This window comes from Mustela erminea, chromosome 10 (assembly GCF_009829155.1).
Source record: "Mustela erminea isolate mMusErm1 chromosome 10, mMusErm1.Pri, whole genome shotgun sequence".
Lineage (NCBI taxonomy): Eukaryota > Metazoa > Chordata > Mammalia > Carnivora > Mustelidae > Mustela > Mustela erminea.
In genome coordinates, this window is record NC_045623.1 from 38450544 (window position 1) to 38464498 (window position 13955).

A 13955-nucleotide genomic window follows, 5' to 3' on the forward strand; every position below is an offset into this window, starting at 1 on the left:
AACACAGCTTTGTAAAAGTTTTTAATGTAATAAATTCTCAAAAATATACTCGATAAATATTTATGAGACTCAACTAAACTGAATTCTATCGTCAAATCTTTGCGTGTGTGTATAGGCAGTTTTAATGTGTTGGCCATAGTTTTGTGTGTGTGCGTGTGTTTGTTTTTTGAGAAGGAGTGATGGGGAAGGGGAGAGAGAGAATCTTAAGCAGACTCCAACATCCAGTGCAGAGCCTGAGGCAGGGCTCTATCTCACAACTCTGAGATCATGACCTGAGCCTAAATCAAGAGATGGACGCTTAACCCAACCGAGGCACCCAGGTACCCCTATATTTATTATAGCCATTATAAAGTTCCATATTGGAGGGTTTGGTTTTCTGTAATCTCTTTACAAATCAGACTATCTTAGCAAGTAACTCACCTTGGACATAAAGAATCACTAATTCTCAAACTATTACATGCCATTTCAATAAGCAAATGCAGTTACCTTGTGTGTTGTAAAGGAGATCATCTTCACTCAGGCTGATCTTGGTTGGGCAGTGGTCTAAACTTGTTTCGCCTTTAGACAGCCTTAACTTTTGGGAGAACACAGAAGAAAAATTATTTCCATATATCCTGTGGGTGATTTATTCTTGCTTTTCCTTTCCACCCCCAGATGGCTGTGTCCCACCTCCCTCCCTTTGTCCCTTTTCCATTCTCCCTCAGATTCCTAGTTGCTTTTCTCTACAGACAGTGCCTCAACCACAGTTTCCCTGCAACCCAGGCTGTCTGGGTGGCTCAGTCAGGTGGTGTCTGCCTTTGACTGGGGTTATGATAACAGAGTCCTGGGATTGAATCCCGAGTCAAACTCCCTATTCCAGAGGGAACCTGCTTCTCCCTCCTCCTCCTCTGCCCTTCCTCCTGCTTATGTATTCACGTGCTCGCTCTCTCTATCAAATACATAAATAAGATTTTTATAAATAAATAATAAATAACCCTGCGACTAAAGGGAGCTTGCCCAGGGGGCTCATTTCCAAATTCCAATCTCATGTGTTGAATTTCTGAAAATACTGTGTATTCTAATTCATAATACATCCTTTTTGGTTTTAATATAAAATAATGGTTTAGTCTCCTGGTTCCTATGTCTTTCACATAAATGAAGCTCTAGAAAGTTGTGTGGGGTCTTTTCATCTGCCAGGCACTGTTGAGTCCCCTTGGGGACACATGTACCCCTGAGTTCCAGAAATGGCTTGGATCTGCAACAGAATGAGAAGCTGCCACACTTCATATTTTTCCCTCTCAGTTTTTGCCCCACATTTCTCCATGCGGATATTTGTCCACACGCTAACAATGATTCCCTGATAAGTTTCTGTTTGTTCATTTCCTTTTAAATGATTTATAGCTTGGTAAATCCTAACCCAGAAAATTCCTAATCCTCTTTTTCTAATTTCTAATTTCTAATCCCAGCTCCTTCTGGAATATTCTTACCCCTCTGTGTTCTCTCTTACATTTGGAGAAAATACATATTAATGTAATTTTTTTTTAAAGATTTTTAAAAATTTATTTATTTGTCAGAGAGGGAGAGAGGGAGAGAGAGCGAGCATAGGCAGACGGAATGGCAGGCAGAGGCAGAGGGAGAAGCAGGCTCCCCGCGGAGCAAGGAGCCAGATGTGGGACTTGATCCCAGGACGCCGGGATCATGACCTGAGCCGAAGGCAGCTGCTTAACCAACTGAGCCACCCAGGCGTCCCCATATTAATGTAATTCTAGTGATAGATATAGGATAGGGAATAAATAGTAAGTTTGGAATTGAAACTAGACATTCTGAAAAAAAGAGAGTCATCAAATTGCTGAAACCCATTCATACTTTCCACAATCCACAGCTATATTTTTCTTCAATTAAAATTGTTTTTCTTCAAAGCTCTGCCTTTCAAGAAAAGTACAAATAATTTCTCTTTGAATTACTTTCAGTTTTGTTTGGTTATAGATATTAAAGTACTCTTAAAAAATAAATAAAATACTCTTTCCTACTACATGCAAAATATATAGAATTTTGCCTATGTTAGGGATTAAAATTAGCTTTCCAGAGAAAAATTAGCTTTCCAGAACTTACTGATTTACAAGCAACTGTATATGCATATATATACAACTATATAATTATTATGTATATATTATATTATATATGTTTATGCAAAACATATATATATACATATATAGTTCTATATATATGCATATACAGTTGCTTGAAAATCAGTAATATATAATATATACATTAATATATATAATAATTATATATAATATATAATTATATATAAATAATATATAATTATATTATTCATTATATAAATATATAAAATTATATTTATATAAATAATATATAATATATAATAATATAATATAATATAATTATGTAATATAAACAATATATTATTAATATATAATTATTATATATTATTTATATAAATAACATATAATTATTAAATAATATATAAATAATATATAATTATTTATTATATAAATAATATATAATTATATAATTATAATATAATTATTATATATAATATATAATTATTTATATAAATAATATACAATTATTCTATATTAATGTATATATATTATGTATTATATATATAATTATATAATAATTATATAAACCATCAGTACATTGGGGCATGCTTATACATGAACAAATATCAATCTTGAGGTCACAAAAATTGTGATTTCTGGCTTGACCTAGGCAAGCATCACAATAATTCTCAGTGAATGAATTTATTGGTTAAATGATGAAGTCCTTTGTTAACTTGAGATTTCTAGAGTGTGTATATACATGTATGTATATGCATATATATTACAGAGTATACGCAAGTAAATAGAATGGACTAGATTGCATGTTACTTACCTTAGTGAGAGGTTTCCAGGAGAGATCGAGATGCAAAAAAGTAGATGGTACATCCAAAGGAATTTCAATATGTTCTTCTTTCTTTTTGTCTATTGGTTGTGGAGTTAAAGATTTCTGTGGTCTGATATCCCAGAAACATACTGTGCTTTAAAAAAATTCACATACGTACTTATAAACACAACTTTGTAAAATTTTTTAGTGTAATAAATTCTCAAAAATATACTCAATAAATATTTATGAGACTCAACTAAACTGTTGAGTACAAGTAAAAGATGTAGCCTTAGAACTACCAAAATTTGCTGCTTCTACACATTAGCAATGTGATCACTGCTGTATATTAGTATCTCTGAAACTAAGATTTTTATGACATGGGACTGTTTTGCATTTTATATTTTAGAGAATTAAACAGTTTATAGGGTTATTTGATGACTTTGCTGGTATTGACACTGATATTATCATATATGAGATCTGAGTTTGGATATTAACACCAACTTTTTTTTAGTATCTTTTTTTTTTTTAAAGATTTTATTTATTTATTTGATAGAGAGAGAGATCACAAGCAGGCAGAGTCAGGCAGAAAGAAAGGGGGAAGCAGGCTCCCGGCTGAGCAGAGAGTTTGATTTGGGGCTAGATCCCAGGACCCTGAGATCATGACCTGAGCCGAAGGCAGCGGCTTAATCCACTGAGCCAGGCGCTCCCTTAGTATCTTTCTTCACATTTTTTTAAAGCACTTTTTAAAGCATCGTCTTTTTAACAACTTTATTGAGATATAGCTCAATAGCACAAAATTCACCACTGAAAGTACACAATTCAATGATTTTTTACATAGTCACAGAGCTTTGCAACCATCACCACAGTTAATTTTAGATTTTTATTACCCCAACATGAAACCTTGTACAGATTGGCAGTCACTCCTCACCGCCCCCCCCCCCTAGACACTAATCTACTTCCTGTCTGTAGAGATTTGTCTATTCTGAACAATTCATATAGATGGAATCAGACAATATGTGACTTTTGGTTACTGGCTTCTTTCAGTTAGCATATTTTCAGAGTTCATCTATGTGGTAGTATATGTCAGTATATCATTTCGTTGTATTGCCACATAATATTTCATTGTCTATCCATTTGTCAGTTGATGGACTATTAGGAATAACGCTGGTATGAACATTGGTGCGTAAGTTTTGTGTGGATCCTGGTTTCGTTTCTCTTGGGTATATGTTGAGGAGTGTAATTGCTGGGTTATATGGTAATTTCTGTGTTTGATCTTCTGAGGAGCTGCTAGATTGTTTTCCAAAGCAGCTATGTCATTTTTGTGTTCCCATCAGCAATGTGTGAGGACTCCAATTTCTCCACATCCTTGCTAACGCTTGCTACTTTTTGTCTTTTTTATCATAGCCATTCTAGTGGGGTAAGTGGTGCCTCATCAAAATTGATTGAGATTTGCATTTGCTTGTGCTTTGGATGTAATATGTAGGAAATCACTATGTAATCCAAGATCATGAACATTTATGCTTTTGTTTATGTTTTTATCTAAAAGTTGCATAGTTTTATGTTTTTGCCTTAAAGTTGCATAGTTTTAGATCTTACATTTAGGTCTTTATGCCATTTTCAGTTAATTTTTGTGTATACGGTGAGGTAAAGTTCCAACTCCATTCTTTTGCTTGCAGATATCCAGATCTCCCAGCACCATTTGTTGCTAGTCTTTCTTCATTAAATTGTCTTCATACCCTTGTTGAAAAATCAGTCATCCATAGACATATGGGTTTATTTCTGAACTCTATGATTTCTATGTTTATTCTCATGCCAGTGTCAGTACCTCTGTCTCTAGCTGTAACTTTGTAAAAAGTTTAGAGATCAGGAAGTGGGAGTCCTCCAACTTTGTTGCTCTTTGTCAAGATTGCTGATTTGGCTATTTTAGGTCTCATTGTGGTTGGTTTTTGTTTTGTTTTGTTTTTTTAAAACTGTATTTATTTATTTGACAGGGATCACAAGTAGGCAGAGACATAGGCAGAGAGAGAGGTGGGGAAGCAGGCTCCCTGCCTTGCAGAGAGCCTGATGCAGTGCTTGATCCCAGGACCCTGGGATCATGACCTGAGCCGAAAGCAGACACTTAATGACTGCACCCAGGAACCCCTGGATAGAAATTTTAAATCAGATATATGGTTTGCAAATACTTTCTTCCATACCATGGACTTTTAATTTTTTGCTTGTGCCTTTTGAAGCACAAAAATTCTGATGAATTTCAACTTTTTTCTTTTATTGTTTGTGTTCTTGGTGTCATATTTAAGAGACATGGTATATAACTACATATAACATATATTATAAATATATAAATATATAATGAAAATATAATATATACTATAAATATATAATATGTATAACATAAATACATGTATATTCACTGGGAAAACAATACATACACAGGCAATGTTGGATTTAATGTGCTTTGCCCACATTAAGCAGCCAATAAAGGTTATTTCTCCTCTTATTTCTCCTTCCTTATGGGTTGAAAAAATCAAATGAGATAATGTATATAAAAATTCTTTATAAAGATCCACACATCTATAGAGTATAATTTTAAGTGTAATAAACTTGGTAACACATTTATAATGATACTTGTATAGTATTTTAGTATAAGTGACTTTGTATTAATTATGTGAAAACATACAATGAGGATGGCAAAGAATATGCCATATTAGTGCCATTATTTCTATCACTGAGGTTATGAGTAACCTGATTAATAAACTTAAGATGTCATTAAAGAATTTAGATCTGTAAGTTAAAGTATGTAGATAAGCAGATTGTAGCTCAAGTAAGACTAACAAAACTTTTCATTTATGTGACTAAAGAAATATTAGTCATTTATTCATCTTAATAATGAATTGTTGAAAATATTAATCATTTTTATGTTGTCAAAATATAAATCCTTGGGGAAAACATCACAAATGACACAAAAAGAGCCGTTTTAAACTCGAATTATAGTTGATTTAAAACTATTCTTCCAAATTAGAAAGATCTTGAATCTCATTTATAGCATTAATTTGCATTATTCATGAAATGATTTTGCTAGGGGTCCCTGGGTAGCTCAGTTGGTTGAGCCATCTGCCTTTGGCTCAGGTCATGATCCTGGGGTTGTAGGATTGAGCCCCACATCAGGATCCCTGCTCAGCAGAGAGCCTGCTTCTCCCTCTCCCTCTGCCTCTCCCCCTGCTTGTGTTCTCTCTCTCTCTCTCTCAAATAATTAAAATCTTCTAAATTTTTTTGAAAAAAAAAAGATTTTGCTAAATACAGATAACCTCAGTTGAACTTTTTGCATAAATTAATCATTTATTAACCAATAAATTAATATGAATTAATAAATTCTGTTAATAATAATTAATACTTTTATTAATAAATTAATAAAAAGAATGTGACATATTCTTTTGGGGAGTTTTAAAAATTGATTGGTTAATTCCAGTATAATTAGCATGTAGTGTTATATTAGTTTCAGGTATTCAAATGGTGATTCACAATTCTATACATTCTCAGTGCTTATCATGATGAGTATACTCTTAATCCTCTTCACCTAATTCATTCATCTCCCTCATCTACCTCCCTTCTGGTAACCACCAGTTTGTTCTCTATACTTAAGAGTGTTTTTTGTTTGTCTCTTTCTTGTTTGTTGGTTGGTTGGTTTCTTAAATTCCACATATGAGTGAAATTGCATGGCATTTACCTTTCTCTGACTGACTTATTTCACTTAGCATCATACCTTCTAGATCCATCCATGTTGACGTAAATGGCAAGATTTCATTCTTTTTTTTAATGGCTGAGTAATATTCACTGTTCAGTCACATATTCTTTATCAATAGATACTTATTTTAACTTATTCTGTATTATAAGAACCTTGGCATGGCTGAGGTATAAAGTTTAGAACTGGTAAGGTTTCCAAATAACTAAAAGTTAGCTTTTCTAAATATATAAGTTTTTTTTTTTTACTATAACAACTTTTGAAGGAATTATTATTTCCAGAATGTTCTAGAATATTTCTAAATTCAAGGGCCATCATAACCAACAGTCAAGGACCTGTGTCTCAAATAAAACACATATAAAATTTTACATTTGTTCAGTGTTTCTGAATGTTTTCCAAGGCTATTAAAGAAGAGTAGAGCTTTGCATTCTGTTGTTTATAATCAACATCATACTATAAATATTGCTCCATGAATCATTACAATTTTAATTGTTGTATAATATTCCATATGGACCTATTGGTAGCCCTTTGGTTGCTTGCTACCCTTAACCTCGTGCTCTTTCATTTTTTAGCTAGAGCACTCTAATAGTTTTGTTTTTTGGGGAACTGTTCCTTATTCCACACAGTCAGGTTGGAACTGTCACGCCAGGTGTCTTGCCATTCCCTCCTTGGCCAAAGGGGGTGATTTTGTGATTTAACAGAAGTCAGGTTGGAATTGATTCATTCAGATGGAAGGGGCTGGCCATTCATTCCTGCTACCCAGATCCCTCCAGCTGTTTCTAAGGTCTTAGTCAGCTCTTTCTTTGATTCAGCAACTTTATTACTTATTACCTATATTATAGGATATAGTTCTGTGTGGGTGGGTGTGTACACACATATGTATTCTTTTTACAACATATTTGCATCATAAAATATTTTTTCAACCAGCAACAGTCTATAATATTCTGCCCTATTGTTAATAACAGGTTGAATTGTTACAATAAAGATTGTTTAAGGAACAGAAGATAATGATTTTAGAAGGATCTAAGAAAAAAGAATATATTGTATGAGAACACTTAGGTAGTGTTTGAAATAAGACTGTGATGTTGTGAATTACAAGTTATATAAATCTGTTCTTCCTCCAGGATTCTAGAAGAGAGCTTCTAAAACCTTTGGAATTTCCTAGATGTAGAGAGCCCCAAAGATGCCTTCTGTTATGTTAATGGGGCAACTTTTGGAAAGCACCTAAGGATGGGGGTGGGTTGCCAATTGAGCCAACCCTGCAATTAGAGAGCTGGAATTTTCATCTCCAACCCCTGACCTCCAGCAGGGGGAGAGGTGCTGGAGATTGGGTTCAGGCGCCAATGACCAAAGATTTAACCAATTGTACCTGTGAAATAAAGTCCCCTAAAACCCCAGAAGGACAAGGTTCAGAGAGCTTCCTGGATGGTGAACAAGTGGAGATTCTTGGAGGCTCCTCACCCTTTCCCCATACCTTGCCCTCTGCATCTCTTCCATCTGGCTGTTTCTGAATTACATCCTTTTATAATAAACCAGTAATCTAGTAAGTAAAATGTTTCTCTGAGTTCTATGAGCCACTCTAGCAAGTTAATCCAACCTGAGGAGGAATCTTCGGAACCTCCAATCTACAGCCAGTCAGTCAGAAGTATAGCTAATGACCTGGGTTTGTGACTGGTGTCTGAGGTGGCTGGCAGGGGAGTGGGTAGTGGTAGGGGAGGAGTTCCAGAGAGCAGTCCTGTAGGACTGAACCTTAACCTGTGAATCCTGGTGGATAGTGTCAGAATTAAGTGGAATTGTGAGACACCCAGCTGGTGTCCAGAGTATTGCTTGGCAGAAGGTGGGGAAACCTTCCTCCCCACCCACTCAGACTTTGAAATTGACCCAAGAACACTAACAAAGACATACCAATCAGCTGAACACGTGACAAGTTGACAGCATATTCCATTTCGATTCTCAAAGACAGCCCCCAATCTGTTAATCTGTGGTTTTTTTAAAGACACAAGAAGTAAGTTCTTTGTACCTAGGACGTAATGACTTTTCTCATAGTGCTTTACTCTTTTAATATTTTTTCTTTATTTTAATTTTTATTAAAAGAATATAACAATAACATGGAAATTGAAGAATAAGTTTTAACATAAAGTAGAATTCTTCAAGGTATTTTTCCAGTCTTTTTTCACAGAAATGTTTTTACGTAGTTTAAACCAGGATGTATAAAAATTTCTATCCTTAGATTTTTCAGTTGATGTTATTTGAACACCTAAACCTGTGTACTCATAAGTCATTTTAACGGTTTTATAATTATTGATGGTGTATCACAATTTCATTATCCATTAGAATTAGAAACGCAGACTCTTTTGTTTTTTACTATTAATGGTGGAATAGAACATAGGAGTTTTTATGAGATTATTAAGCAGATAAGGTTAGTAGAGAAGACATTTAGTGTTACTTTAGATACCAAGAGTCACCTAGCACAGGCAAGAGTCCAAGGAGAGTAAATGGTTCTCTCCTTAGGGTCCTAGAAGGTCCCAAGTTCCAATTAGTTCACTTTGAAACAAGGTGAAAGGTTTTGTGGCAATCTATGAAGATGCCACTCTTGAATCAGTAGGGAAACATGACTCCCTAATTCCCTACCTTCCTGGTAGGACTGATGAGCAAGATAGTAATCAAAGGTAGGGGTTCCAGCAGCAAATAAACAGTGAAAGTAGTGGGTAGGAGGAGGGATACAGGTGCTGCACTGCTAAGGCCGGTAGGTGTCCCAGGAACTAAGGCCCTGGAAATCTGGTGGAGGCCACAGGAGCCCAAATGCTTTTTGGTTCCCAAATGCTGCCAACTTCTACTCATCTGATAAGCAATCCAGAGTCCATGTTGCCTCTCCCTCTACTGAGTCTTCTCTGCTGTATGAAGTGCAAGACCCCAGAAGTGTGCTTGCTCTGAACTTTCAAGTTTTAACGATTTAAACAACAACAACGTAATATTATAGAAATTTGAAAAATAGGTTTAATATCAAATATAATTCTACCTGTATTCTTTTCCAGTATTTTTTCATGAATCACTTTGATATAATTTATTAAGATGTGCATGTAATGTTGTTTCTTGAGGCACAAATTGATTATTTCTTACTATGAATTCCCAAAATTTGAATTACTGTTTAAAGTCGAAAATTTGGATGATTTAAGAACCATCCTAATTGTATTCCAGAAGTTTTATGTTGGAACAAGCAGTGTTAGAGTTTACTGGTTTCACCACTGCATCCTTTCTAACACAGGGCATTGTTATTTATTAAATTTTTATTTAAAAATTAAATGGTCCCAAATAGTATATTACTGTTGCTTTGTTATTAATTTCTTTGATATTAGAAAACGTGAATGACTTTCATGTTTATCTACTCATTGTTTTCTAGTATATGTTTTATTTACTGGAAATTTTGTATTTACCATATTTTAGGCCAATATTTTTCTCCATTTTGTTGTTTGCTCTTTGTTAGCTTAGAAATTTACGTGTGTATGTTTTGAATTTCTTTCAACATTAATTAGCTTAGAAAACTATCTCCAACCCAGAAATATAACATTCTATGGTATTCTATTTTGATCTTTATTATATTTTTCTTGTATTTGTTATTTTTATTTAAATTTATAATCATCTGAATTAATTTGTGTGTACTGTGTGAGCTGAGATGAAGTTGGAACAGAGAGTTCCTTCCATTACCCCATGTTAGACTCTTAGAGGTTATAGAAACTGTCTGGGCTATTTGTTTTGGTTCATTATAACTTAAAAGTATTGTTGCTAAAAAAAATAATAAAATTAAATAAAATAAAAGTATTGTTGCTTTGGGATAATCCATTTGAGTATGTTGAAGAGCTATTTACCCTTTACAACTCTACTTTGTCATAATATTCTTTAGTATTCTCAAAGTACACAGTGGTCCCTTAGTGTGCTTGTAGGAAACATTTGGGGAGCTTACCAGTTTCCAAGTTCACTAACACCAGACTTAGTGAGTCAGGTACAGAACTACAAAGCCAAACTACATTGCAGATGCTGGGCACTCAGCTGGACTCATTCACTGCATGATTAGTTTTTCACCTACCAGCCTCACGGTGCAGTCAGTTCAAAATTGTGTTAGCAAAATAACACATTACTGTATGTCACAGATCTTCAGAGTTGCCTGCTCCAATTTGCTGAAATCATAGATTTTAAATCCACAAACACTGACAGTGTAAAATATTTGTACTCTATTTTTACATATCAAAGTCTTATCTTCTCCACTATTGTATTTTATCATTGTTGACACCACCTACATTTTTTAGTGGTTTATAAGCCATTGAAGTTGAAACATTGGCCTTATTCTCAGGAAACATTTTATGATTTAAATGTAAATGAACTGTTGACTTGAAACATGCTCTTTGAATAAAATCTTCTGAAATGTACAATCCAGCAGGAGAAAATTATGAGACCATCAAGACTCACCTCAAATGTGTCAGACAGCCAATGTATATCTGTAATTACTTTCTTATGACCACTTTCTATTGAGGAGACCGCACAATGTCTGATATATGTTGCTTCTTTATTACTGTCTGGTTCAAGGAGAAACATAGGCTGGAAAAATGTGAAAAGAAAGTTGTGTGCTCAATTCAGAGAGCTAACGAGTGAATTCACACTTTACTCATTATTCCAGTTAGAATTAATAACTTGGAGAAATACTTAGGTCAAAGAATAACATTGAACCTAGTGTTTCAATGCAAAATGTAGTTAGGTAATAAGATTATGTATTTTCCCTTCAGTTTAGTCTAAGGTTTCATCTCTAAACTTAGCAAGAATGACTGACCTACTCCCTAAAGTATCAGTGAGATCCTATTTTTAAAGGAGTGTTTCGTGCATGCATAGAGGGCCCGCCCACAATGTCTTGGTGAAGGCCAGTCGGTGTTCAGGTTGAAGAAGTGGGGCCAGAGGTGTGCAATATGGTGGATGAGTTCTGCATCAGGAGCTGAGGAGTCTTTCCTCAATCCTCTTGGCAGCAACCACAACTTCACAAAATCATAGGATGTGATTATCAGAAAGGATTGTAACCCCTTCCTTCTACACAGGAGAAAACTGATGCCTGCTGAGGTGAGAAGACATGTCCCAACTCACAGGACTGCAGTCCAGAGCCTACACACATCGTCCTTCCATGGTCTTTCCATGACATCCCTTCAGGCAAGTCACTTGGGCCCTTTATTTTATTTAAGAACAACAAAAATAACTTAACATCCTCAGGTAGGTCAAGCGACTTGTTTTATTGATTTTTTAATCACAGGCCTCCATAAAAGAAATTCAGAACAAGTCCACAAACAGATGTGAAGGTGTGGGAAATAATACTCCCCGCCCCCCCATATCGACTCTTTGTGTAGCTTGGCAGTTCTGTTATGTACTTTTTGATAAACCCCTGAATTGAAGAAACTTGCAAATGAAAAGTCATAAAAAGCTAACCTTGAGCGTGACTTTTTTACTTCTACTACCGCCTGTCTTGATGTTTTCTATGCGATCTGCATGCGCAGAAATATCCCACATGACAATCTAAAACAGAAATAAATGTTATTACAACACATCTTCAGGAAATAGCTCACTGGGTCTTAAGGATTTTTAAAAACCCATTGGTATTGGCATGCACTCTGATCAATCAGTCACCTTGAAGGATAATCAAATTTAGCCTACATCTTTAGTAAGTCAGCAACTTTTTTCTTTTTTAAAGATTTATTTGACAGAGAAAGAGAGAGACAGCGAGAGAGGGAACATAAGCAGGAGGAGTGGGAGAGGAAGAACAGGCTTCCCGCTGAGCAGGGAGCCCAATGTGGGGCTCCATCCCAGGACCCTGAGATCATGACCTGAGCCAAAGGCAGAGACTTAACCCACTGAGCCACCCAGGTGCCCCCTAAGTCAGCAACTTTTAAGCTAACATGACAAAGAATGTTTTCTTCTCTATAAAATATTTTTAGTACGTTGATTTTTGTGCTTGTGCTTATTTTAATAAAGGCTAGTATTTTATTTTAACTCCAGTATTTTATTTAACTCCAGCAATTTCCTCTGCTTTGGGAAATTCTATGCCATCTGCATGCGCAGAAATAACCCATATGACACTCTCTTCTTCTGTCTTTGAGAATGTGCTGTGACTGTGGGGAGAGTTGCTTTGCTTGTTCTCCGGAAGTAGTACAAACACTGTTGTCCCAAAAGGCTGGAAAATGATGGTTTCTACTTAATTGAATATTCTAGCCAACTCCAAGTTTCCATATACATGGATGGCAATTTTTGGAAAAATGAGAATAAACTAGAATATGCAACATTAAATTAGATTAATTTTCAATGATTAAAAGTCATTTCAATACTCTTAACAAGATGTCAGAATTACAGAATTGTGAGTGATCTTGTTTTCATCATTTCCTTTTCTAAAATATTCTTTTTTTAAAAGTATTTATTTATTTATGCATGTATATATTTATGTAATCTCTACAACCTCACATGGGGCTTGAACTCACAACCCCGAGATCAAGAGTCACATGCTCTTTGACTGAGCCAGCCACGCACCCCTTTTCTAAAATATCCTTAGAGTTGTATCACCTTCATAATGAGTAACAAAAAGCATTTCAGGATTTGCAGGGCTTGGAGGATGGGCTCTGGGTCATCATTATGGCTACCAGTTATTGTTGAATAAAACTGAGGGGGAAAATTTATTTTTTTCGTTGTTTTGGTTCCAGATAAATAGTCATGGAAGCTGTAGACATTTATTTTTTCTTAAAAGATGTATTAATTTGAGAGAGAAAGAACGAGAGTGTGGGGCAGGGGCAAGGGGGAGGGTGAAAGGATCTCAAGCAGACTCCTAGCTGAGTGTGGAGCTCAATGTGGGGCTTAATCTCACGGCCCTGAGATCATGACCTGAGCTGAAACCAAGAGTCAGACACTCAACCGACCAAGTCACCCTGGCATCCCCACTATAGACACTTAAATTTTCAATCACAAGGAAGTTTTCATAGCCAAACATAAAAAGACCATATACTGTTAATGGTCAAATTCACTGGTCACAGTAAATTTAAATTCTGATCATAAAACAGCTTTAAAATTTTTGTTTTGCTTTATTGGAGAAACAGGCTATTGGAGGATAGGATCTAAATCTCATATAAATTAGATAACTTAATGTGCTGCTGGATGGCTTAGATGGGTAAGCATCTGACTTTGGTGGCTCAGATCATGTTCCCAGGGTCCTGAGATTGAGTCCCACATTAGGCTCCCTGCTCCTTAGGGAATTTGCTTCTGCCTTTGCTTCTCTCTCTCTCTCTCTCTCCATCTCTCATGAATAAATAAAGCCTAAAAAATTAGATAA

The 13955-nt window shown here is 35.2% G+C and overlaps 1 protein-coding gene and 1 long non-coding RNA gene across 2 annotated transcripts in view; one reads left to right on the forward strand and one right to left on the reverse strand.

Annotated features, from left to right (window-relative positions):
- Positions 1 to 12077, forward strand: part of LOC116566820 — a 61386-nt gene extending 49309 nt beyond the window's left edge. The window contains exon 7 of the long non-coding RNA XR_004276022.1: positions 11689 to 12077. This is a non-coding gene — a long non-coding RNA (uncharacterized LOC116566820). The remainder of the gene's footprint in view (positions 1 to 11688) is intronic.
- Positions 1 to 13955, reverse strand: part of WDR63 (WD repeat domain 63) — a 68194-nt gene that overhangs the window by 26146 nt on the left and 28093 nt on the right. Inside the window, exons 12-16 of the mRNA XM_032301377.1 lie at positions 12071 to 12157; positions 11072 to 11200; positions 8513 to 8586; positions 2878 to 3022; positions 487 to 574 (exon numbers count right to left, since the gene is read on the reverse strand). Of these exons, the coding sequence (XP_032157268.1) occupies positions 487 to 574; positions 2878 to 3022; positions 8513 to 8586; positions 11072 to 11200; positions 12071 to 12157 (523 nt within the window). The remainder of the gene's footprint in view (positions 1 to 486; positions 575 to 2877; positions 3023 to 8512; positions 8587 to 11071; positions 11201 to 12070; positions 12158 to 13955) is intronic.